Genomic DNA, 25,273 nt, shown 5'->3' on the forward strand with positions numbered 1-25,273 from the left:
TTCATTTGGATTAAAAAATATTTAAATTTCTTTTTTCTCCTCAACTAGTTGGGAAATGACACACTCTGTACTTATTCTTCTAGTGGGTAATCTAGAATGGACAACACATACATATATATCTATTAAAATCTAAATACTTTACCCTCTTCTTAGCTAATTCAAAGGCTTTAAAACATTTTTCATTTAATGAATAACTTGGATGATTTAAAAAAATATATAGATAATATGGATTTGGATTGTAACTCCAGGAGGGACCACTTATGGGCCTTCCCAGGACCTTGCTGTCCTCCGTGGGGAGAGGGCAGGGCAGGTCTGCTGCTCCTCACCCACACGGAGATGTGTCTCAGCCTAACAGGAATACCTGTCTCTTTGACCCTAGACCTTGGAGTGTGCTGGGATTTGTCCTCTGTCCTTCAACCTTTTTGAAGCTGAGGAAACTGTACCTCAAGTTCACTAGGATCAGCAAATGCTCACAGGAAAAAAAAACATCGTCTTCTCACCCGCATCTTAATTTCGGCCTGATAATTCCCTGCCACCTTACCAGATCTTTCCATTCCTTTTACTTAGCCTTTTTAGTTTTTAGCACATGGACGTCTCCAGTCATTGCCACGTTACTGGAAACGAAGCCCAAGCCAATTTGTTTTCCTATTACTTTTACTAAAGTCAGTTTCTCCCAGCTCCCACTAAACAAATGCTAAGCAAATATTTAAAGTGTTAGTTTGATGGGATGTCAAGCTACTAGCTTCCTCAGTCTCTGATACCCATGATGTGTAACTCAGAGACCCGAGTCTGTACTAAAGTAACACAGCAGAGTGAATCATCAGCAGAATATTGTCTCCAGCCGCCAGCTTCAAAATGTAAGAATTCATCTTTCTCTCATCAACAAATGTAAAGCAGATCTTTAAGGTCAGGGGATAAAGGGAGTCTGATAAGCTATACTGCCCACAACAACTGCATGTGATATTATCTTTGTCCCTTTTGACAAATGAAGGCATTGACACAAAGACTAAGCAAGGCTAGGAGATGGGGCCCAGAGGACATGTTCCTAACTTCTGCAGTTTCTTTGATTCTGACACACAAAATGAGAAAAAGGATTAATTCTTCTGTCCGTGTAGACATACAATGGAGATTTTCCCACAGGTTTTTGACAGGTGGGCCTTCAACTAGTGATTAAAGACTTAGGTTAAATATTTTGTCACTTTTTCCACGATGTGCAACTACACTACGAAAACCTCCTTCAGTCAATGTTTCAAATTATGTCAATTTTCTTTCTTCCTATTTACATTGCCTTGAAATGTAAAAATCATTTGAAGGAACAATTAAATAATTTATAGACCAACCTATATCATGACATTTAGAAAGCAAATTGAAACTTGGAAAATCATTTTCTTTAATATAAAGTCAACAGCCCCAAAGGTGGACGTAAAGAGTAAAATGTCTGTAGTCATGCATGAAGGCCAATTTATTTTTCTGTTAACTGTCTAATTATCTTTATGGTACACCAAAGTGTATGTAACAATTGAGAGCATTTAATAAAAATGGGATTGAGTTGACTCAAAAGCTTAACATGAGTTCACTGAGGGAATTACTACATATTGCTACCACTTGTGTTTAGCTTTGAAATAAATATATAAATATAAATAAATATGTATTTCAAAATATGTATTTCAAAAGTATATATAATATATATATTATTATTTCAGAATATATATATTTGTTTCAAAATATGTATTTATTTCAAAAGTATATATTATATATATTTATATTTATTTCAAAAGTATGTATATATCAGTAAAGATATTCTATTGAATGTGGCTGAACTCACATTTATCTTTGAAATAAAGTCCCTCTTTCTAAACAAAGATACTCCCAGCTTTATTCAAGCATGCTAGTCACAAAAAACTGAAATGATCTCATTTATTTTATAATTTCCTACTGCAAGAAGAAAGAACTGACCAGAAATTATCAGCAATTCATAGAAGGTTTTGAAAGCCAAATTTAATTTCCGATATATAATTATGTGCCAGAGGCATTGTGCTAGTCAGTAATGTAACTCAGACATAGTGGGTATGAAACAGATAGATAAATTTAAAAAAAACATATTGTAGGAAGGGAGAGACACAGAGAGAGGTTAACTGTAATATATGGAAGTTTTATATCTAATATATAAAAAAATAACTCTGTGCTAAGGCAGGAGAGTTTTCATCAGATGACCTTCAGTCTCAGCCTTGCTCCCCACTCCCATTCCACTACCCCCCAACAACAACAAATCAGAGCAATCTCACTCTCTTCTGCTGCACAAAACAGCACCCAGCTCAGGATAGGGATGCACTGTTAGGAAATCGGCAGTTGCAGGCAATTCATCGGAGTAGAGAAAATCATAAATCTCATCAATTACACTATTCTTCATATTAACAAATTAAGTATGTTCATAGTTAATACCATTGATAGAGTTGCACTTAATATGTTTATTTCAGTAACTGCAAACAAACACACCAAAAAATAAAAATAAAAACAAAAAGCCTGTTAACTCTTTGCAACTACTACTTTCGTTTTGACACAAGGAAATCCCCTTGCTGTAATAGGCTGACACGGAATTTAGACCAATGTAGGATAGAAAAGTGAGTCAGTAAGTAGCAAAGGAACTGGACAAGAAGGCAATCTGTTTTGTTACTTCTGCTCTGTGTCACCAATGTATGTCTTACTGTCTTGATGAGAAGTGGTTTAAATAGTTCACACAGAATCAATAATGCTTGGCAGACTTAGAGAAGCTCCCTTTCCTTTCTATCTAAACTTCCCCAAAAGTGTATTTTCTGTTAAGACAAATGCTTATGTTTTGATAAGAATTAACAGTTTATGTTAAGAGTTCTAATCAGGAAAAAATTTAAATGACTGTGTCTATTTTTTTCAATAAATCAGTTATTCTAAAGTCTTTTTTTTTTTTGTACAGCACCTAAGAATGAATGATTCTTCTTGAGAAAATTTATATGAAAACTTGAAAATACAATATATTATGCCTATTAGGTTTTATCCTAGGGTCCTGACAACTTGTATTATAGAAAATTAAATAATCTTCAGGAGAAAACTTAAGTTAGCAATTCCTATGGTGGAATGTTCTATGCATGATTAATACAAAGTTTCATATTAGATGGAGTACAGACTTATTTGTGAAAAATGAAACATTATCAGCAAGTTTTAAAATTCATAAACATGCTTTAAAAATGTTTATTATTTCATTTAAATACAATGTTCATTTACATATTTCTCCGTAATTGACTTTTGTAAAAAAAATTGCATATAAATACAAAGTAACAGTGAGAAATATCACAGCTCCATCATTTTTGACTTTTTTTTTGAACTACATAAAAAATTAAAACATAGGTCCTTTGAAAAATGGAGAATCTTTCAGGGTTAAGAATTTAATTACCCTTAATATAAAGAATTTAATTACCTTTAATATAAATTTAAAGTCTTTATATAGTAAAAATCTCAGTTCTAAGAATATCAAATGGGTTAGTTATCCTATCAGAGGGAATTGCTTGAAATGATAAATATTGGCCAGGGCCAATGGATTTACCAAAAATGTTTTTTCTTAAAGCAGAAATGACACTTCCATTGTTACCTAAGTACTTGGCCCTGGTACTCCTACTATGCAAATTTATGCAAACAATTTAAGCATAATTTAGAAGACAAGGTTATCAGGTACTACCATCATAACTACAAAGTCCCTTCCTTCTTCAGCAAATTGAAGAGTGCTACATACTTGACCCCATGGTCTTGGTGGGATTTGTAGAATTTCTGTAATTCTGAAAATAGAGTTTCTAACTGCATCATGAAGGATTTGTAAGGTCACAAATTTAGGACGAAGATGAGTAGAAACATTTGGAGTGAAAAACATTAGGAACAAGTAGCCAGTGGTCTGACTTAGCACTGAGAATTAACATTAAATAAAACACAAAAAATATCACTTGAAGGACTGAACATTGCATTTATACCAATTATAAAACTTCAGGGTGTCCACATTAAAAGACAGAGTTGCAAAATAAGAGAAGAGAGAGTGGTTATGTCTTTCCCAGATATAAGGACTTAGACTAAATGTTACGTTTTCTGAACGGTAGGTTTCATGGCATTTTCTCTTAGGTAAGGTGATGTTCTGTGAGGTGCACTGCTTGCATCAGTAACAAAAAGAACTCACGTCCCAAGAAAGGGCTTTACTGGTGCAAATTCACTGACTATTTGCAAGTGTATATGATAACTGCACTTAAAAGCAATCTAAGAAGGAATGTATTACATAGGAAATTGGCCTGATATTTTTATCTATTTTGCAGAATATCTAGAAAGTAATCCAGCAATAGTACTATCTTAATCACAGAATTTAAAGTTTACCGCCACTATGGGTAACGAAACCAAAAAATTATTCACTTTGTAAATTTCAGTATAAGTACTGTAATTAAATACTTTTTTGATCTCCTTTCATTACTTAATTCACAAAATTAATTAAAATCTTTAGGAAATATTACATTTTAAATAGTTCTTTAAATTATACTTTCACTGGCAACTATTTTATACATTTTTATAAACAAAACTTATAAACATTCCTTCATATACATATGAGCAAACAGCATATAGTGGAAATACCCTTTTCATATGTAAACATTTTTAAAACAAATATTTACAAGAGAAGATAATTCTCCCATCCGAGGATAAAGATTTACAAGATCCCTCTTATTCAACAGATATTCTTCTCATTTTTTCAGCTAATTCTTTCCTCACTTCAATATGTTTCTCTAAATTTTGCACTTCATGTGGCAGATTGATGTCCCAAACAGACAAGCAAGACTGTATTTCTAGAAAATTAAAAAAAAGAAATCATGTTTCAAAGATCTGCCATAAGACATTTTTATTTTATTTTAATTTTGTTAATTTATATTTAGTTGCCTTAGACAAATGTATGTCTAAATACAGCTATAAATAATGCACTAAATTATTGCCATTTATAAGAAATTACATTTGGAATGTAAAACATAGAAATAACTACTAAAATTCAAAAAAATTAAAAATTAAAAAAAATGGATATAGGTAAGATATAAGGAAAAATATCTACACTTAGTTTAAATTTGAGCTAGTTCTCATAATGTAGGAGTTGATATCTCTATTTCACCAGAAAAAATATTCAACATTATTAGATAACTAAAACTTAATTTTGAAGATTTGTATCTAAATTATTTGCACTATAAAGAAACTACTAATTAAAATGTGTCAACATATAATACGTTATAATCGACCATGTCACTGCACTCTGTCTGGAATACAGTACCCCATTAAACATTATCATTAAACATTACCTTTTTGGTGTTGCATACCTTCAGTATTTTTCCGATTATATCCCAGAACCAGCATGACATTTTTAAGGTTTCCTTTACAAAAAAAAAAAAAAAGTTTTCTGTTAAAATGATATAATATGTTGGACTTTAAAGAGTACAACTGTTCATATTTTAAGACACAAAAACTTTGAAACCTAACTTATAATACTACAATTTTGGAGATCCCTCAATTACATTGAATAAAAAACTCTCCAAGATGACCAGCAATTTTTTAAAATTAGAAAATTTATGATCTACTCCTTGCTACAATTCTTATTAATTGTGTGAATCTGAGGAAATAGCTTAAGCTTTCTGCAAAATGGGTTCAATATTAAACATTACCCTTCCACCCAAACTTACATATTAAAGAAGTGTGTACATAATTGCTTTGGACACTATAAGACACTGGTCACATGTGAAGCATTTGGATGGAGATTTGCATGGATGGATATACTGATACTCTGTCACATAACCATACTTTATTCTCAAGTCATTCAGTAATTTATTCCACAAATATTCATCAGAAGACTTCTACGTACTAGATCCTAGGCTAAGCTCTGAGAATAAAGGGAGAACAAACACATGCAGACCCAGCCCACATGGAGCTTATGGTCTAGTGAGGAGATTAGTTACTAATTACTAACTAAGTTAACTGGTAAAAAATGAAACAGCACATGCAAAACCTTGAGGTAGGATGAAGTATGGCATTTAAGTGGGACTGAACTTTCTTCTAGACAAGAAAGAGCAGAGAGGAATACGGCAAATGACAGAGACTAGAAAGGTGGGGTGAAGCCAGATCGTGTTGCACCTTGTAGATTACATTTAAATTATTTTAAAAAATCAATTAAATCCATTGAAATCCCACTATATATAATATCAGCAATGAACAACAATTTGGATCCCAAAGTACATACAAATTAAATTAGGGGATATGATGACATTGGTGAACAAGATAAGACAGTCCCCTACAGACCTTCTGCCTTGCTGGTGCAGACATGTACCCTGGGTACCAATCACTAGCAGCACCTAATTCTAACTCCTATTCAAAATTTATCTTACAAAATTTCGTCATGTGAACTTCTGAGACTTCACATGACACTAGAAAGTGAAGAGAAAACTTAAAATTTAAAAAAAAAAACATATTTTTATGGTCAAAGAGAATGTGAAAAAAGAAGAAGGAAGACACAAATAAACTTATCCACAAAACAGAAACATAATCACAGACACAGAAAACAAATTTATGGTTACGGGAGGAAGAGGGTAGGAAGGGATAAATCGAAAGTTTGAGATTTGCAAATATCAACTACTATATATAAAATAGATAAACAACAAGTTTATAGTACAGGGAACTATATTCAATATCTTGTAGTAATGTACAATGAAAAAGAATATGAAAAGGAATATACGTATGTATATGTATGACTGAAATATCATGCTGTACACCAGAAACTGACACATTGTAACTGGCCATACTTCAATTAAAAAAAAAAAGAAAGATCCAAAGGAAAGAAACTTGCCTAGCTGTGCTGTCATCATAACTCTAACAGAATCACAAAAGTTGTGAATTATACGTATAATTCGACGCGTTGAGAGATCAAGGAGTAAGATGTGGCCCCCTCCAGTTCCTATCCAGAGAGCAGTGTTCTTTTGCAGGCTGAGAGTTTTCACTCTCCCAGAATAAGACATTTTGTGTTTTGATTCCTTGTTCACTTTTACCAGTTCCTCCCTAAAACCATAAAGAAAGTCTGCATTAACACTCTTTTCAAAAATAAAGAGATTAATATCCCCTTCTGTATATTAGGCACACACATATAGATATAACTTTTAAAATTATGAATACTTGACAGTATACGATGGATATCATTAAAACTGTACAAAACTAATCTTGCTGAATACAGAATGCCAAACTGCCGCATTTCTCTACTTGAAGCATAAATTATCAAAGATAATACAACAAATGCCTCTTAACTTCAAGAAATTCTGAAATAACTAGATGGGTACAATTTTTATAAATAGGCCTATGTAATTTACCAAAAGAGAATAAATTTGCCCAATATGAAGGAAAAAAAGTCAGGTTCAAAAGCTTTTCATGAAGTCTAAAAGTTATAATGGAAAAGAAAATGATAGTCATTTATATGTAAAAAATATTAATACAAACCGCTAAATTTTTCCCTGGGCTAATGAATGACTCGTGACCAAAATGAGGTATCCAGAAATCAAAGAATCCTAATAATTTTAGAACCTCAGAAATTAAAGGACCCTTTACCTGGCAGAACTGTCGGCTCTTCTGAACATCAATCTCACCACCCAGAGAAAAACTAAGAAGATTCTAGGAAAGTAAACTTCGAAATCTTATTTATGGTTATGGTATATAATCTAAATGTTCTCCAGCAGGTTAAAAAAAAAAAAATCTATTTGGTAAAACCAAAACCAAATAAAACCAGAAAATGGCTAGCAAATCAGGTTGGCCAAGCTCCCGTTCCCAGCAGCAGCACACAAGGGATGTGCCTGATAGGAAGTCCCCGACACGCTCCATCAGACTAAGCACGAGGCTCTCAGTCTGCCATCTTGAACCTCCCTCCCCAGCGCACTGGTCAATCGAGTCGGTTTTTTCACCCATATTTTATGTTGTTTTGTGACTTTTTCTTTGTAATGCCTTGAAGAAACCATATCTATTATTACTTTTTTTTTTCCAAAAATGAAATTTCTTGGATACCAACAGATGGTACTGGAAAGCATTAACAACTTTGTTTGTTTGTTTTTAATTTCTATTTAGAAGTAGAAAGGGAAAAAAAAGCTACACTTCCTCCCTCTGTGAAATCTGAAGTGTAGAGACAGCATTAGCAGGCATGAAATAACCAATGCCACTGCACCTACAGGCAACAAACACCACATTGCATGTACACTTGAAAATCTGTTAAGCAAGTAGGTCTCGTGTTGTATTCTTTTCACAATAAAATAAAACTTTAAAAAAAAATTCATTTACTTTAAAAAGTGCACACAGTCTATCAGTTCACAGAGTTTTTCAGTCTTCTTGTCCCACACTTCCACAAATGGGCTATTTTTCTTAGCAACATAAAGAACCGTGTCTACCACCACTGCTATGATGTTGGAATCACTGTAAGATGCATAAGAAAACCTATGGGGGAGAAAAGAACGTCAGCAGTAGTCATTTTTCTACTATTTCAAAATGTAATGCAGCCTTCTACTAGTTCTTAATGCATATAAAAGATTAATGCTGTTTTGAAAAAGAAACTGGCTAGAGTATTTGGCAATTATTTCAAATTCTCCCCTAACCATTCTGAACAGAATATATAACTTACTTAGGTACGTTAGTTACATTTGGTTACTTCATAATTTTCCCCTGATAATAAAATAAAGATTAACCAATGTTTATTTCTTATTTTAACTTTAATTACACTTTTATCTTATTCCCTATAGAATTTTACACTGTCCAAATATGCAAAGTATCTTGACTTCTAAAAAAACACATAATATCTGTACCCTTATGATACTCAATAAAATCCTTATTGTCAAGAATGACTGGGAAGTTAAGGGTTAGTCATTTACACCTAGAGTTATAAAACATAAGACATTAAAATCAACTTTAGTGGTAGAGTCTTCAAATATTAAATATATTAAATATATATTATATATTAAATATTAAAGGATATTTTGCATCAACACAAGCAACACAAGGTATGAAAATAAATCCACATCTTCACCCAAACATAAACAAAGAATAGTGTCATTTTCCTCCTTTGAAAATAAAGGAAAATGACAAATATTTTTAAACATCTACCTAGGACATTGGGCATTTTACACATTTTTTTACAAACAGACTGGCTACCAAAGGTGCCATCTGCATGGCAAACTCCTAGTTAGCCTTTGAGGCTTAACTTAGTTGTCAGCTCCCCAGGAATTCCTCCCTGACTTAACAAAATAGACCAAGCATTCCCTTTCCCCAACTGGTGTAGCTGTAATATCACAGACCTTATTAAATATAAAATTGTATTTATTAGTGTGTCCCTGACACTAGACTGTCCCGTTGCCATGAAACCTGCTTACTGGGAGGGAGATGTACGCAACAGGAGACAACTTCTGAGAAGCAGTAAATACTTTCAATTGTCTATGAAACTGGGTCCTAATCTCTTTTGTGAAATGAACATCTTTGAGAGCCCAGTATGTATGGACATTCTATCCGGTAAAGCATCTACTCTAAATCTTACGTGGAATTTTAGGGGGTTAAACGACACCATGACCTCGTAATATGTTCTGTGAAATAAAAGAATTGGGGTCCCTCTCTTCTTAAGTATTTTCAAGCTTGTATAGGTTGGTTAAAAGTAGAAATTACAGAATGAAAATAAGTCCATCCAAATATTTGCCAAATGTAAGGAAACAAATCAATAAACAAAACAGAAAATCCCCATGCATGAAAACTTACAATGTATGGTAGTATATTTGAACTCTTGACTAAAAAAAAAATAAATCTATTTGTCTGTCTGTCTATATCTCTCTATCGTGAAAGGGAAAAAACAGGTACATGAAAGAACAAATCTAAGGCATCTAATCCCCACAGGTGGGGATCAGACAGACATATAGAGGAAGTGACATCTGGACTGAAACAGGCAAGAGGCTAAGTAGTGAGCCAGGAAAAGAGAGAATCATGCAAGGTTGAGGTGAAAGGGAACAGGTTGTCCTCAAGAACTGAGACAAACTCAGTTTGGCTTCGGCACAGTTTGGACCCTGCAGCCAACTGTTTCAGGAAGTGGCCCCACCCACCACTGATTTGACACCTGCTCAGTAAACCCTTGGCCCTGCAACCAGAACCCAGGACCTGGCTCTGCCCACTGGTAGGCCAGCACTAGCCCCAGGGCCCCCTAGGGTTACACAATCAGCCAACTCACAACCCGGTAATGCAAACCAGAGTCCAGCAGCCTTCACACAAGGCCAGACCTGGCAGCCAAACAGACCAGAGGCCACCCAAGCCTACCAGACAACCCACATAGAGTCTGACACAGAGAGATGACCCTCACAGCCCTAAATGGGGGAAACCCTAGAGCACAGAGCTCTCGTGATGAGAGAGAAGTGCACCGCTGGGACAAATAAAATGTTACCTACAAAGGCCGCTTCCTCAAGGTCAGGAAACAACCAACCTACTAGATACTTATATAAAAAGCAAGTTAGACAAAATGATGTGACAGAGGAACCTATTCCAAATGAAAGAACAAGATAAAACCCTAGAAGAAGAACTAAGTGAAATGAAAATAGGCAAAGAACTCAGAAGTGTGATGCACAAAGTGAGAAGTTAGAAGTTGTAAAAGAGTTATAAAATATAAAAAACAACCAAACAGAGATAAAGAACACAATAACTGGGGGGTGGGAGGAATAGCTCAGTGTACATGCTTAGCATGCACAACGTCCTGGGTTCAGTCCCCAGTACCTCCATTAACCAAAAAAAAAGAAAAAAAAAAAAGAAAATAATAACTAAAATGAAAATACACTAGAAGAAAGCAACCGTAGATTAAAAAATACAGAGGAGTGGATCAATAAGCTGGAAAGGGAGTAGCAGAAATCACTGATGCTAAACAGAAAAAAGAGAAAAAGAATGAAAGAAATGAAGACAGTTTAAGAGACCTCTAGGACAACATCAAGCACACTAACATTTACATTATGGAGGTCCCAGAAGGAGGAGAGAGAGAGAAAGGGGCTGAGAACACAGCAGAAGATATTATAGAGGAAAACTTCCCGATCCTGGGAAAGAAAACAGACATTTAAGTCCAAGAAGTGCAGAATCCCGTGCAGAATTAACCCAAAGAAGAACACACCAAGACATTGTAACTAAAATGACAAAAATTAAAGATAGAAAACACTAAAAACAGCAAAGGAAAAACAACAAGTTATGTACCAGGGAATTCCTATAAGGCTATATATACACTGACTTTTCAGCAGAAACTCTGTTGGCCAGAAGGGAGTGGAATACATATCTAAAGGGATAAAAGGGAAGAACCTAAAACCAAGAATACTCAACTCAGCAAAGCTCTTGTTCAGATTTGATAGAGAGGGCAAAAGTTTCACAGACAAGCAAAGGCTTAAAGAGTTCAGCACCACCAAACCAGCCTTTCAAGAAATGTTAAAGGAACTTCTCTAAGTGAAAAAGAAAAGGCCACAATAAGAAAAATGAAAATCACAAAAGGAAAAAGGCTCATCAGTGAGAGCAAATGTATAATAATGGTAGAAAATCATCCACGCATAAAGCTAGGAGGAAGGTTAAAAGACAAAAGTAGTCAAATCATAACTATTCTCAATAAGCAGTTAAGAGATATGCAAAACAGTTAGATATAAAATATATTAAAAACAGTAATTATGAGGGGAGGAAAGTGCAAATGTAGGGTTGTTAAAATGCAGTTGAAATTAAGAGATCAGCAACTTAAAACTAATGTATATATAGAGAGACTGCTATATATAAACCTCATAGTAACCACAAACCAAAAATCTATAATATATACACACACACAAAAGAAAAAGGAATCTAAACATAATAATAAAAATAGCCATCAAATCACAAGAGATGAGAACAAAAGAAGAAAGGACAAAAAGATGTACAAAAAAACCCCCAAACAATTAACAAAATGGCAAAAAAAAAATCAATAATTATTTTACATATAAGTGGATTAAATGCTTTAATCAAAAGAAACTGAGTGGTAGAATGGATACAAAAACAAGACCTGGATATATGCTGCCCACAAGAGACTCAGTTCAGATCTAAAGACACACACAGACGGTGAGGGAATGAAAAAACGTATTCCATGCAAATGGAAATCAAAAGAAAGTCAGTGTAAGCAATATTTATTTCCAACAAAATAGATTTTAAAATCAAGACTGTTATAAGAGACAAAGAGGGATAATGATCAAGGGATAAACCCATGAAAAAGATATAACAACTGTAAATATATATGCACCCAACATAGGAGCACCTAAATACGTAAAGCAAGTATTAACAGACATAAAGATAGAATTGATGGTAACACAATAATAGTAGGGGACTTTAATGCCCCATTTACATGAATGGACCAATCATCCAGACAGAAAATCATAGATATATATAGAATATTCCATCCAAAAGCAGTGGAATATACATTCTTTTCAAGTACACTTAAAATATTCTTCAAGATAGATCATATGCTTGGCCATAAACCAAGACAGTAAATTTAGGAAAACTGAAATCACGTCAAGCACCTTTTCTGACCACAGAACTATGAGAATAGAAACCAACAAGGGGGAAAAATGCAAAAATAAACACAACATGTGGAGGTTAAACAATATGCTACCAAACAACAAATGGGTCACCTATCAAGTGGTGCTGGGAAAACTGCACAGCTACATGGAAAAGAATACAATTAGAACATTCTACATCATATACAAAAATAAACTCAAAATGGATTAAAGACATGAATGCAATCCCTGAAGGCATGAAACTCTTAGAAGAAAACATAGGCTGAACATTCTTTGACATAAATTGTAGCAGTATTTTTTGGATCCATTCCTAAAGCAAAGGAATAAAAGCAAAAATAAACAAATGAGACCCAATTAAACTTAAAAGCTTTTGCACAGCAAAGGAAACCACCAACAAAATGAAAAGACTACCTACTGAATAGGAGAAAATATTTGCAAATGATACAATTGATAAGGGGCTAATATCTAAAATATATAAACATCTCCTATGACTCAGCATCAAAATAACAAACAACCCAATTTTTAAAAATGGGCATAAGACTTGAATAGACATTTTTTCCAAAGACATACAGATGGCCTATAGGTACATGAAAAGATGCTCAACATCATTAATCATCAAAAAATGCAAATTAAAACCACAATGAGATATGACTTCACACCTGTTAGAATGGCTATTATCAAAAACTCCACAAATAACAAATATTGGTGAGAGTATGGTAAAAGGAAACCCTCATATACTGTTGGTGAGAATGTAAACCGGTGCAACCACATTATAGAGGTTTCTCAAAAACCTAAAAATAGAACTACCATATGAGCCTACAATTCCACTCCTGGGTATTTATCCAAAAAATAAAAAAACAAAAACACTAATTCGAAAAGATACATGCATCCCAATATTCACAGCAGCATTATTTACAAGTACCAAGATACGGAACAACCTGTGTCCATCAACAGATGAATAGATAAAGATGATGTGGTATATGTGTGTGTGTGTATGTTGTGTATATATATATATATATGTATACATGTACACACACACACACACACACACACACACACACACACAAACAGAATAATACCCAACCATAAGAAAGAATAAAATTTTGCCATTTGCAACAACATGGATGGACTTGGAGGGTATTATGCTGAGTGAAATAAGTCAGGCAGACAAAGACAAATACTGTGTGATATCACTTATATGTGGAATCTAAAAAATAAGACAAACTAGTTAATATAACAAAACAGACTCACAGATACAGAGAATTAACCAGTGTTTACCAGTGGGGAGAGGGAAGTGGGGAGGGGGCAAGACTGTGTTCGGGTATTAAGAGGTAGCAACTACCGTGTATAAAATAAGCTACAAGGTTAGATAGTACAACACAGGGAATATAGCCAATGTTTTATCATAACTGTAAGTGGAAATAACATTTAAAATTGTGAATCACTCTGTTGTATACCTGAGATTTATAAAATATTGTAAGTCAATTATACCTCAACAAAAAAAGGTCAAAGAAAATATCCAAAATACAAGTGTAAAGTCCACAGCTTTAGTGAAATACTGAGTTGACTGCCTTTCAAATTTCACGTTTAATTTGACACAGAGATAATAAAAATGATAAAAATTTAGATTGATAAATACTAACAAATTTTCATAGTTTATCCCAAATGTGATTTAGACAGTGATTTTTTTAATGTTCCTCTGCTTTCTAAGTTTTCTATAACGAATGTTCAAAAGTATAATAGAAACGTAAATTATGCATTTTATAAGATTGTTGTTTGGGATTATCAATAGCATTATTGACATGATTATAAAGAATACACATGAATAAAATGGCAAATTAGTTGCATAAATAAGAGTAACTTACAGCTGATTTGTCCTGCTCTCAATGAGTTTCTGAATGGTGAAATCATCAGAAAATGAAAAAATTTTTGTACCACATCCTCCCCACATGATGTTTTTTTCAGTAGAATTCATAGATTCACTCAGACACATCAGGGGGGTGCTGACATTTCCTATATTGAGTATCTTCAAAGGGGCAGCTCCTTTACACTTTGCCAAAAAGAGAAAACACATTTAGTAAATTGAGTATTTTCAGAATCAAACTGTAAAATTTGAGCTTCCTAAAAACTACTTTCTCATCTTAAATGGTTAAAGGTATTAAAATAAAAATTCAAGGTACATTTTTCAAATGATTTATAAAAATAAGATTTAATTGAAGTGGTTTTCAATGTGTTATCCTTTTATCTGTTATATCCTTGTATCTGTTCACTTCGTACTAAATTTTAAGGTAAGTAATCTACGGATTACACTATAGTTTCTTCCTTGTCTCTCACTAGATAATAAGGTTTTTTGACAACACAGGTTATAAATAGGTAGGATGCTGAATGACTAGATGGAACCACAGATGAGTGATGGATGGGAAAATTAATGCTTTAATGATAAATAAGAATCTTAAGAACAAAAATTTAAATGATTTCTTCAAGGCAAAAGAAAGGTTGGTATTGAGCCAGATTCAACACTTGTTTCCCTTGTTTTGCCTACAATATATTTATAAGAAATTACCTACTTCGTTTATATAAAAACGGAATTATTTCCATCCCTAACATAAATCAGATTTCATTTATCAATTCATCTTTAGTTCATTCATATAAAATAAACAGTTGATCAGCAAGTACTTATAGAGTCTATTGTGTATAAGACTTTCTCAAACAATAGAAAGATAAACGTCAGAATTTATGATCCTTCTTCTCAGGGAGTTTATAAACCCTTAGAAAGACAGTGGTGATGAGTAAACATAAAACGAAGAACTTAAAATAAACATTAATGTAGAATGCGTTCAACATTTACCTTAACAGTTTTATCTTCAAAAATCGCTAAGTTGCCATCAGCAGTTCCCACTAAGAGGAAATTTTTTTGCTTGCTAAAAGAAAAAAATGCCAAAATTGTTACAAAGAGAATGTTCATATTGATCAAGATGACCTTAATGTTCCCCCTAACTTAACTAAACATTAGACAGGTTTCTTCCTGATTATTGGTCCCTGACTTCCCTTTTCTTATAGCATTTACTTGTGAAAACGTAAATTGTAACTTCTTTTGCTGTCCACTAGAGAAGTAGATCTTCTCTCAGCCTCTTGCCAATTTTTCAACTCAAGAATGTCTTTCTCAAGGATCTGGGAGCCCTTCCTTTGAGATGTGATCAAGAAAGATGGCACCACTATCTCCCGGTCTTTGTGGGACCATGGGAGCCTAACTTCAATAAGCAACAATTAGCAAACATAGATGGCCTAATCACAGTGATGCTCCTCCTCCGCAAGGTCCTCCAGTACTTTTCCACTAGCTCATTCCAGGGCTTAAAAACTCCCACCTTTTATTTCAGCAGAGCTGAGTTCAGTCCCTCTCCCCCAGTGCAATCATCTTAAATATGAAGTCTTCCTTACCTATTTGATGGAATTTTTATTTGACAATAGCCAAATAATTTCAATTCCAAAACTGCCAGTGGAGTTTCTGTTCCAGCCACCAAAAATTTGCACTTTACATTTTTCTAATGCTTACTTATTTTTCAATACTGACTTAAACCGGGTAAGTATTATGGGGAATAATCTTAACGGCTCCTGGAAATCATCTTGCCCCAAATATTACAGCAACCAACCTGTTACTCAGACCTGAAATTCTGCCATTTAGATAAATTCTTTTGAGATAAGATCCTTGTGACCTATAAAGGTGAAGCCATTTTCACCTAATAACAACTTATGAATGTATTTACTGGAGTTTTTTTTTTTTTTTTTCTTTTCCAATTTGATAGTAGTGAGTTAACTGACAGGTTTTAGACTGGCACACAACAGGCTATTGATATAAACGTATTCAAAGAAAGAATGAATGAGAACTCATCTTTGAGGAGGCCCAACAAAAGTAAATTGAAGTGATGAATGACAAAGAATTAAGAGACACAGCTGAGGTAAAACCAGAAGCAAGGCTGGTGAGCCTGAAAAAAAATGACTGATCCATTTTATAACTGCCTCAGCTTGATCTGTGCACAAAAAATACAAATATCTTGTGTCCTCCTACAATTCCCTTTAATATATTGCAACCAAAGGAAAAATGTTACAAATGAACAACCTTTGCTGATACTCTTAACAATTTTGCACACAACTGAGTCATCTAAAAGGTATGTAATTCTCCCCCAGTGGTCCAAGTCACTACCTCACCTTTGCCTGGAGAAGGAATGGCAGTACAAGCAAGTAACAGAATCAGTCATCTTTTCAAGGGTATGCCTCTTTCTCTCGTCTTCAGTATTGATGGCGAGGAGCGTGCCAGACTGGGTTCCAGACACGATCCAGCTTTCCTTTTCCACTGGAAGATGCACCAAGGCCAGGCACAGTATTCTGCTGTCAGTAACTTCCTGTTAAGAAAAAAAAAACACATTCAAAAGGACTTGGTTCCAGCCTAAGTGACTAGAACCTATGTAAAATGAAAATATTATCCTATTCACATACATCTCTTCTTTACTTTCTGGCTTTTAATTCTAAAAACAATGCCAATTTTGTTTTTTTCAACAGCCAATGAGTCAAATATTCTGCCTGTCTAGAATGCATCTGAAATTAAAATTAAATATTGAAAATGATTTTTCAATGTCATTACTCATTCCACCAGATAAAACAAGAGGATTGTTCAACCTTAAGAATAATGTTTAAGCACAACATTTATTTCAAAGCAACAGTCAAAATATTAGGTATTTTTAAGTCCAGAAATGTTCCCTTATATTTCCCAATACACTGTATCGATCCATCTTATAGAAGCCACGCCCAGATGGCCTCCATCACTCAGAGGCACCCACTCCCCATCGCTCTGAGTGTTGGCTACTCACAGCTCAGACCTGCACCCTTCACTGCAGTTCTGGGAGCTGGTTTGCTCAGAAATGGCTGAGAGGTTACGCCACCCCTACCCTTAGGCAAATTGCAGCCAATGACTAACTGCTAAGTGGGAGTGAAAAACTGCCCCTTTGCCTGGTGAAGTGATAAATCTATGCCGCTGTTCAAACTCTAGAGCTTCTTATGGGTAAAGACTGAGGCTAGACTTCCTCAAAAACTACATTTTTGCTCCATCTGTCTTCTTGTACCTCCTTAAATTTTCTCTCTCCTTAAATCACTCGCAGAAGATTCTCTATTTCAGGCTCTGTTTCTAGGAATCCTGACCTAAGACACACATACAGTGTGATTTTAAAACAAAACACATGCTGCTTAATTTCATGTGAATACACTTGTTTTAACAGGAAGCTAATTTAATAATATTCCAATATTAGCTCTTATTTAATTTCTTTCTAAGTAACTTTTTAAATGGTTCATGCTTTAAAATAATTTGCAAAGTAAGTTTTCTAAAGTATCACTAATTTAAAAAAATAAAAATAAAAAAATAAAGGGTATTCGGATTTACCTCAGAAATGTATCTTTCAGTATTTAAGTCAAGAAGTGAGAGCAGTCCTTTGTCAGTGTGCCCACAGCCCAGCCAAATGCTTGCATTCTTGCTAATATGATTTGAAGCAACCATGCATTCAACAGTGAAGTTTTTAGGTATTGATATACGTCTCATGAGACAGATTAACTCAGCTGAATTCAAAATGTCAAAGACCTGAGAAAGTTTAAAAAAAAAATAACAAAACAACACATATCAAGTTAACACATGAGCTCCTGAAAGATCATATTATTGTGTATAATAACATGCTAAAGGTTATAGCTCTATCCAGAAAAACCTAAATCTGTTACTCACCCAGAGCAACAAGATTAATAATCAAACTACAGATACAATTACATTAAAATAATATTTATTTTTAAACTGTGCAGGATGCATGCTCTTTTGTATGCCTGGTATGTTTTGTTAACTTGAAAAGAAAAATCTCAAAAATGCCAAGTGAACAGAAACCAGGGAGCAGAGCCAGGAACTATTCCTCACTCAGTTTGATGCTGCAGAGCCACATCACGTTGGAGATAAACATGAGCACCAAGAACAGAACAGACCAGCTACCAGGTGAAGGGAAAAGAAATTTTGGTCTTTGGTAACAAAATCCACAAATCACCTCTAGATTCCATTTTTCCTTCAAGCACCAAAGAACTGGAGAGATGGTACAGAATCACGGTAAGGAAACGGAACCAGGAATCAGGGAACTGGAATTAGACCCCCGTGTCACAGCCACTTGCCTGCCACTCATGAGACCCCGAGAAACCTCCCCTTCTCTCAGAGCCTCATCTGACAAAGGTGATGAGTTTACCCATCTTGCTTAGTGGACACTGTATTTTAAAGGTTAAACAGGAATGTGGAAGTTATTGAATACTGTCATGTACGGTATTTAAAAAACCCTCAAGATCGTTACATAATCTATAAAATACAGGTGAAGTATAAGTGAAAATGAAAGGAAGAAAAAGTAAAATAAAAATTAAGCTTTGGAAAATGTCACTGTGATACCATTTTGAAAAAGTCTGTGTGATGAACATCAGTAGTAATCAAAATTAATAAGCCAGTAGGTTAAGTAGTCAAGATGACTGTCAAGTTTGATAAAGTCAGTGTATACATGTTCTCTGCCACTTTTCAGTAGGAAATTTAAAGTTGAACAAAATGCTTTCAATGGTTTATTATACAAAACCAAGAGTCCACAACATAAAAACAGCTCTTACTTGATCTATTAAAATCTGTTTCATTTAAAACATTCATTTAAAACATTCTGATGATTTGGAGAAAGAGGTATTTGGACAAAACTTCCTGCTGAAAACAACTTAAAATGTTGACGAAGTTATTTTCTTTGAATGTCTTAAAAACATTAAAGCTCTGACAACACCATACAGAATTATCAGGCCAAAACATTCATGAAAGACAGAATCCAGAGAGGTCAGAGGAACCCTAAAGCCAGATCTGCCCTTAGGGCTCTTGTCTACTGAAGCAAAGCTGATGTGTGGTTTTTGAATATTTTATGGGGCCAGTGGGAAAGAGTTAAAATCCAGGGGACAGCTCAAAGTGGAGAATCTAATAACAGTCCTGTTCCCATAAAGCTAGGACCCCAAAGGGCTGCATATTCAGAGTAATTAAGAACCAGGAATAAAGCCATTCCACGCTCCCACTCTCACTGGTCTATAAGGAGAGTTGTCTTGGGACTTCACAGACAAAGGGGGAGAGAACCAAAGAACCTTGAGAAGTTGTCATTCATAAGCTTGCTCTCAAGATTTGTAGACCAGATTCCCATCACTGGGATGGTTCAAAAAAAAAAAAAAAATCTGAAGCCAGGAATTCAGTTTACAGCAATTTACAGCAAGAAAATCCAGAAACAGATGTGCAAGACCTGTACGCAGGATTACAAAACTTTATTGAAAGATATTTAAGAAGACCTAACTAGAGAGATGACCCACATTCAAGAATAGAAAGACATTACGTCACAAGGACATTGCAAGTCCAGTCCAAAGCACAATTGGATTTTTCTAAAAGTTGACAAAGAGATTTAAAAATTTACATGGAAAAACCAGATGAGTAACTAAAGCATTCCTAGAGGATAAAAATAAGAGGGGAAAGGAGACTGTTACAAAGCTACAGGAATTAAGACAGGACAGCACTGGAGGAAGAATAGGTAAACTGACCAATGGAAGAGAATGTGCCTGTATGTACCTTTGTGTGTATATCTTTGACAATTACAGAGTGGAAATGGAAAATAAAAGATCAATGGGGAAAAAAGAAGAAACTATTTCATATATAAAGCTAGAGAAACTGATTACACATACGGAAAAAAGGAAATTAGATCCAGATGAAAATGTCAATTCCTGATGGATTAAGAACTTAACTATCAAAAGCAACACTTTTAAGTTTTTTAAAGAAACCATAGGTAAATATTTTTGTAACTCTGGGAGAGATAAGGCCTTTTTAAAACAGGACCCTAAAAGTAATAACCATAAAAAGAAGCACTGTCAAATTTATCTCAATTAAAATTAAGAAAATTCTGTTAATCAAAAGGCACTCTATAGGGAAAAAAAAATTGCAAACCACACATTGGGAAAAGAAATTTGCAGCATATATAACCAACAAAGGATTAGTATACAACGCATAAAGAATCTCTTTTTTAAATTTCATTTTTACACAAGTAACCCCATTGAAAAATGGGCAAAATGGTCAACAGGCATTTCCCAGAAGAGGAAACATACATATGACCAATGAATATATAAAAAGATGCTCACCTTTATTAGTAATTAGGAAAATGTAAATCAATACACAGACTGAGTCTATTTAGAAAAAAATTAGGAAGTCAGATAGTATAATGTTTGGGGAGAAAATATAAAAAATATCTATCTTGATATATAGGTGATGGAAGTGTTAAGCTGGTAGAGCTTCTTCAGAAAACAGGTTAGACGTCCCCATATCCTGGGATTCTGCACTTCAGCCCCTAGATACAGACCACAAAGCAGCTCTCACACAATGTGCACTAGGAAACATGTACAGCCAACGTGCACAACAGTTCTGTTTACAGTAGGGAAAAAAACCAGAAGCAATATCAACATCCACTGACACGATCAAGGGTAAATACGTTGCGCATTCAAACAAGGAAAGGGAAGAACAGGAAAAATAATCAACAGCTGTGTTCACAGCCTGAATGAAGCTCACGCAGTACTGCTGGGGAAAAGCTCAGAACACTACATGACCGTGATTCTATTTTAATAAATTATGAACACAGGAAAACTAAAGTCAGTAATACGATCATAAAGAGACAAAAAGCAATGATTATCACGAAAATCAGGAGAGTGGCTACATCCATAGGGAAAAGAGGGTGATGAAAGCGGAAAGAGGGCTATGTGTGCTGCTGGGGTGTTGGCCATCTTCTTTATTTTGCATCTGGGATGGTGAGAGGACACAGGAGATATATACACTCACACATATATACATATATATGTATATACATATACACACACACATATATGTATACATATATATGTATAAAGAATCTCTTTATACATGTATGTTCTGTAAGAAATACTGATAAATTTTGGCTATATGAATACCTGGGCAGAAGTAGGTCTTTCTTGAGGATTTTCTTTCAAACACTTTTTAATTAACTTCTCAACCATGGGCCATGGGGCACAACCATATTCTTTAACTGGATCTAGAACATTCAAAAACATATGATGCTAGGACACTGGACAAATCAGAACAATGATTTTTATTTCTTCTCAATGTGTATGAGAGGTCCAGACATTGCAAAGAAGAACACTGACCTCTATAATCCTGTATTTATTATGAACCTGCTTATCACTCTTAAAGCTAATTTTGTTAACTCTGTCTCCACTAGAGACATCAAAAGAGTTCTTAAGTCTTTACAGGATAGAAAGAGTCACTAACACCAAATGAATAAAAATAGATTTTCATTTCATAGCTTCATTTCAAATAGACTCTGAAAACACTTCTGTTCATATAATAATTACACTCCTTTGCAATTACTTTTTATTTTAATATTCAAAATAGGCAAGCATTTAATCCTCATATCCCCATAGTCAATTTGTGCACATTGGTTTTATAAGAGGTATGCCATTCTTCTGCTCGGTGCAGAATAGAGACGTGAAGACTTTCACTGGAGAGCTAACTGGTAAAGTGAGGAAGATGACCCAGACTGTGCTCAAAGTTTATCCAAGTAGTGGCAGACTTCCCTCTGCTGGGAAACTTTTAAAGGTTCCCCAAAAGGAGAGAGTTAAAGCTATACTCCTCGTAGCTGGCCCATAGTATACACTCAAAACTATTTTTTAGATGAAAAGGAAAGCTGAAAATATGAGAAACAACCAAATATACTTAAAAGAAAACTTTAGAATGAAACTAAAGTAATAGTTAAGGAATGAATGACAAAGTCCTAAAATTTCTTAAAAGCATTCAAAATGAGACTTAATGACCTCATTAAGTAATCACTAACTCTTACTAATATTTGCGACTAAAAATTATTATTGTAAATAATTCAAGCTTCCAATCCTGCATAGCAATTATTTCGCTCCAAGAAAATAAAAAGACTCCAAGCTAATGGACACTTAGTAGCTCTTTATGAGAAGAAAAGTCACTATATTTGGAGTTTCAATAGTATTTCCTTTTCTGAGCATTCTAAACATAACACCAAATATGTAAATATTCATTTGTGATACCAAAAAGAAACCCTGAATCTGCCGTCTTTCTCCTATGATTTGTCTTAATGTGTCACAGAATTAAAGAATATTCATGCATTAAAAAAAATCAGCTGTGAAATCAATTGGTATACAATTATAATTAAATAACTGGGAAATGAAGCTGCTAATATTTAAAAAATAGTAACTGATATTGTAGATAACATAAAACTTACCAGGTAATTTTCCTTGTATTGCCAATTCATCAAACTCATTTGGAAACTTCAAACCCTCTGCTATTCTGCCTCCAGTTGTCAAAATGTCATAGAGAAGCAAACCAAATGAATATACATCAGCTTGCTGGTTATAAATAACATTTCCTCTAGCAACTTCAGGTGCACGGAACCCTGAAAGTAAGCAGACATATTAATAAATATGCCCACCCCCAGGGTTCATCCACCCAAAGAGGTGTCTATGTATTTAGGCACAGATGCTGACAAAGAGTCAGGAAGGTGAGTTCTAAACAGGCGGTATCATCTCTACAAGGAGCCCCTTAATCAAGCTGATTAACAGCCCTGTCCCAGGACGTTTCGCCCCAAGGTCAATCTTGAAGAATAATAAGGATAAATATTCAATAAAAATGATTAAGAAGGGGGAAAAAACCCTGCATCATTCTTAATAATAACTTCCCAGGGCAGTGTTTCAAACAGAGGAGGGGTCAGGAGGGAGATTTCCAAACTTTACTCTACATCTCTTTAACCCGGCTAAAATTTTAATGGCCTCGTTATCTTAACACCATGTGACCCTGTTCCTTCTACCCAACTGAACACTAGAGAGAAAATCATGACTAAAACAAATGAAAGCACTCTCTCTCAGCTGTTGGCTCACATCTGAATTTTTTTTTTAAAGGGAAATAAAGTCTTTTATTCCAGAATAGAGATAAATCACTTTTAAATTCTTCAGGGGTAAAAACAAGAGTAATTTGAACATGATTTATGATAGTAAAAATATCAACAATCTAAAGAAATCCAACTAAAAAAAAAATCAATCAAACCAAGAGCTGGTTCTTTGAAAGAGTAAACAAAATTGACAAACCTCTGGCCAGGCTCACCAAGAAGAAAAGAGAGAGGACCCAAATAAAGAAATCCAACTATAAAAGGAAATCAGTTAAATAATGTGTACTACGCAGTAACTTAAAAGTGATTTTAAGATGACACGCTGCAATGTAAATGAAAAGAAAATGAATGTTGAACTGAATTCTGAATAGACAGGAAGTTACCAACTGAATTAATTTTCTTAGCTGTGATAACAGTATGGTGTTTATGTGAGTAAACATCCTTCTACTGAGGAAAATACATGCAAGTATGTTTTAGGGATGACAAAGCATGGCACCTGCAACTTAATTTCAAAGACTCATACCCAAAGAGAGCAAGAGACAGAAAAATTGTGTGGCAAAAAGTCAATCATCAACAAAATATGCGAAGGGTACGTAAGTACATGTTGTGCTATTCTTTCAACATTTCTGTAGGCTTAAACATTTCCAAAATAAAATGTTAACAGGAATGTGAATAATTAAAGACTATAAAGAAATACATCCAAATGTAATAATAATTATTTCCATGTACTGAAATTATGGGTAGCTTTCATTTTCCCTTATGCTTCCAAATTTTCTGCTAATGAACATATATAATTGTTATAGTAAATCTACAGCCAGGAAAATATAACAAGTGTGAATTCATACCCTCCAAGGAGGAAATGACTGCATTGAGAAACAGTGCGCTGTAACAGAGAGCTTCCCAGCAAAAGATGAAGCTCAGCCATCCTTCCCCAGACTAGAAGGAAGTGAAGAGTCAAAAGGATAGAGATGTCAGATTTGAGCATGATCGCTCCTGCCGCACTGTTAACCTTCTCCAGTGAACATTTTGCCACATTTATTACCTCTCTTTCTACACACACACACACACACACGCACAGAATTACCATCTTCCCACATCTGTACCTCTGTCTTCTCCCTCACTTTTTCTCTCATTCTCTCTTTCCCTCCTTGTCTTCGTATGTGTATATATATAATTATATTAAAACTATATAAAATATTTGATATATTATACTGTCAAATTGCAGTAGCAGATACAATATTTCAGCCCTAAGTATAATACACATCCTTAGAATAAGAACATTTTCCTATACAGCCATAACATCATTCTCACACCTAAGCTCAAGAATTGCATAAGTAATTAAGATTGTCCTAAACTGGATCCTTAATAAACTGTACCTAGGACATAATGTAAACATATCACAACAGTTCCTAATTCTTATCACTACAGCATTTTACAGACACCTTCCTGAATATTTTATTCGCTATGCACAAGAATCACCTGTGGTAGGCAGATGAGAACTTTCCACTTCACAAATAACATAATCCTTTCAAAGTGTTACATGATTTCCTAAGGTCACACAGAAAATAAATGGTAAAGTCAAGAGTACTTAAAAATTGTGGCTGGACCTCGCAGTCAGGCTGGGGCCAGCCCTGCCCACCAGTGTGCCTCACCAGCTGCAATTCTCCTACA

At 34.5% G+C, this 25,273-nt stretch overlaps 1 protein-coding gene across 2 annotated transcripts in view; it reads right to left on the bottom strand.

The window, feature by feature from the left end:
• Nucleotides 1–1,978: 1,978 nt before the first annotated feature.
• LRRK2 (leucine rich repeat kinase 2) overlaps nt 1,979–25,273 on the bottom strand; it is a 135,469-nt gene continuing 112,174 nt past the window's right edge. The window contains exons 42-51 of one of the 2 annotated variants that reach the window (XM_014566825.2): nt 22,943–23,113; nt 21,627–21,727; nt 18,031–18,225; nt 16,806–16,999; nt 15,448–15,520; nt 14,465–14,649; nt 8,350–8,502; nt 6,881–7,089; nt 5,364–5,417; nt 1,979–4,847 (exon numbers count right to left, since the gene is read on the bottom strand). In XM_014566825.2, coding sequence (XP_014422311.1) covers nt 4,726–4,847; nt 5,364–5,417; nt 6,881–7,089; nt 8,350–8,502; nt 14,465–14,649; nt 15,448–15,520; nt 16,806–16,999; nt 18,031–18,225; nt 21,627–21,727; nt 22,943–23,113 — 1,457 coding nt within the window. In that variant the 3' untranslated portion in view covers nt 1,979–4,725. Of the gene's footprint in view, nt 4,848–5,345; nt 5,418–6,880; nt 7,090–8,349; nt 8,503–14,464; nt 14,650–15,447; nt 15,521–16,805; nt 17,000–18,030; nt 18,226–21,626; nt 21,728–22,942; nt 23,114–25,273 lie in introns of both variants that reach the window. The other variant, XM_006193663.3, reaches the window with a different exon arrangement.

This window comes from Camelus ferus, chromosome 12 (genome assembly GCF_009834535.1).
Source record: "Camelus ferus isolate YT-003-E chromosome 12, BCGSAC_Cfer_1.0, whole genome shotgun sequence".
Taxonomy (NCBI): domain Eukaryota; kingdom Metazoa; phylum Chordata; class Mammalia; order Artiodactyla; family Camelidae; genus Camelus; species Camelus ferus.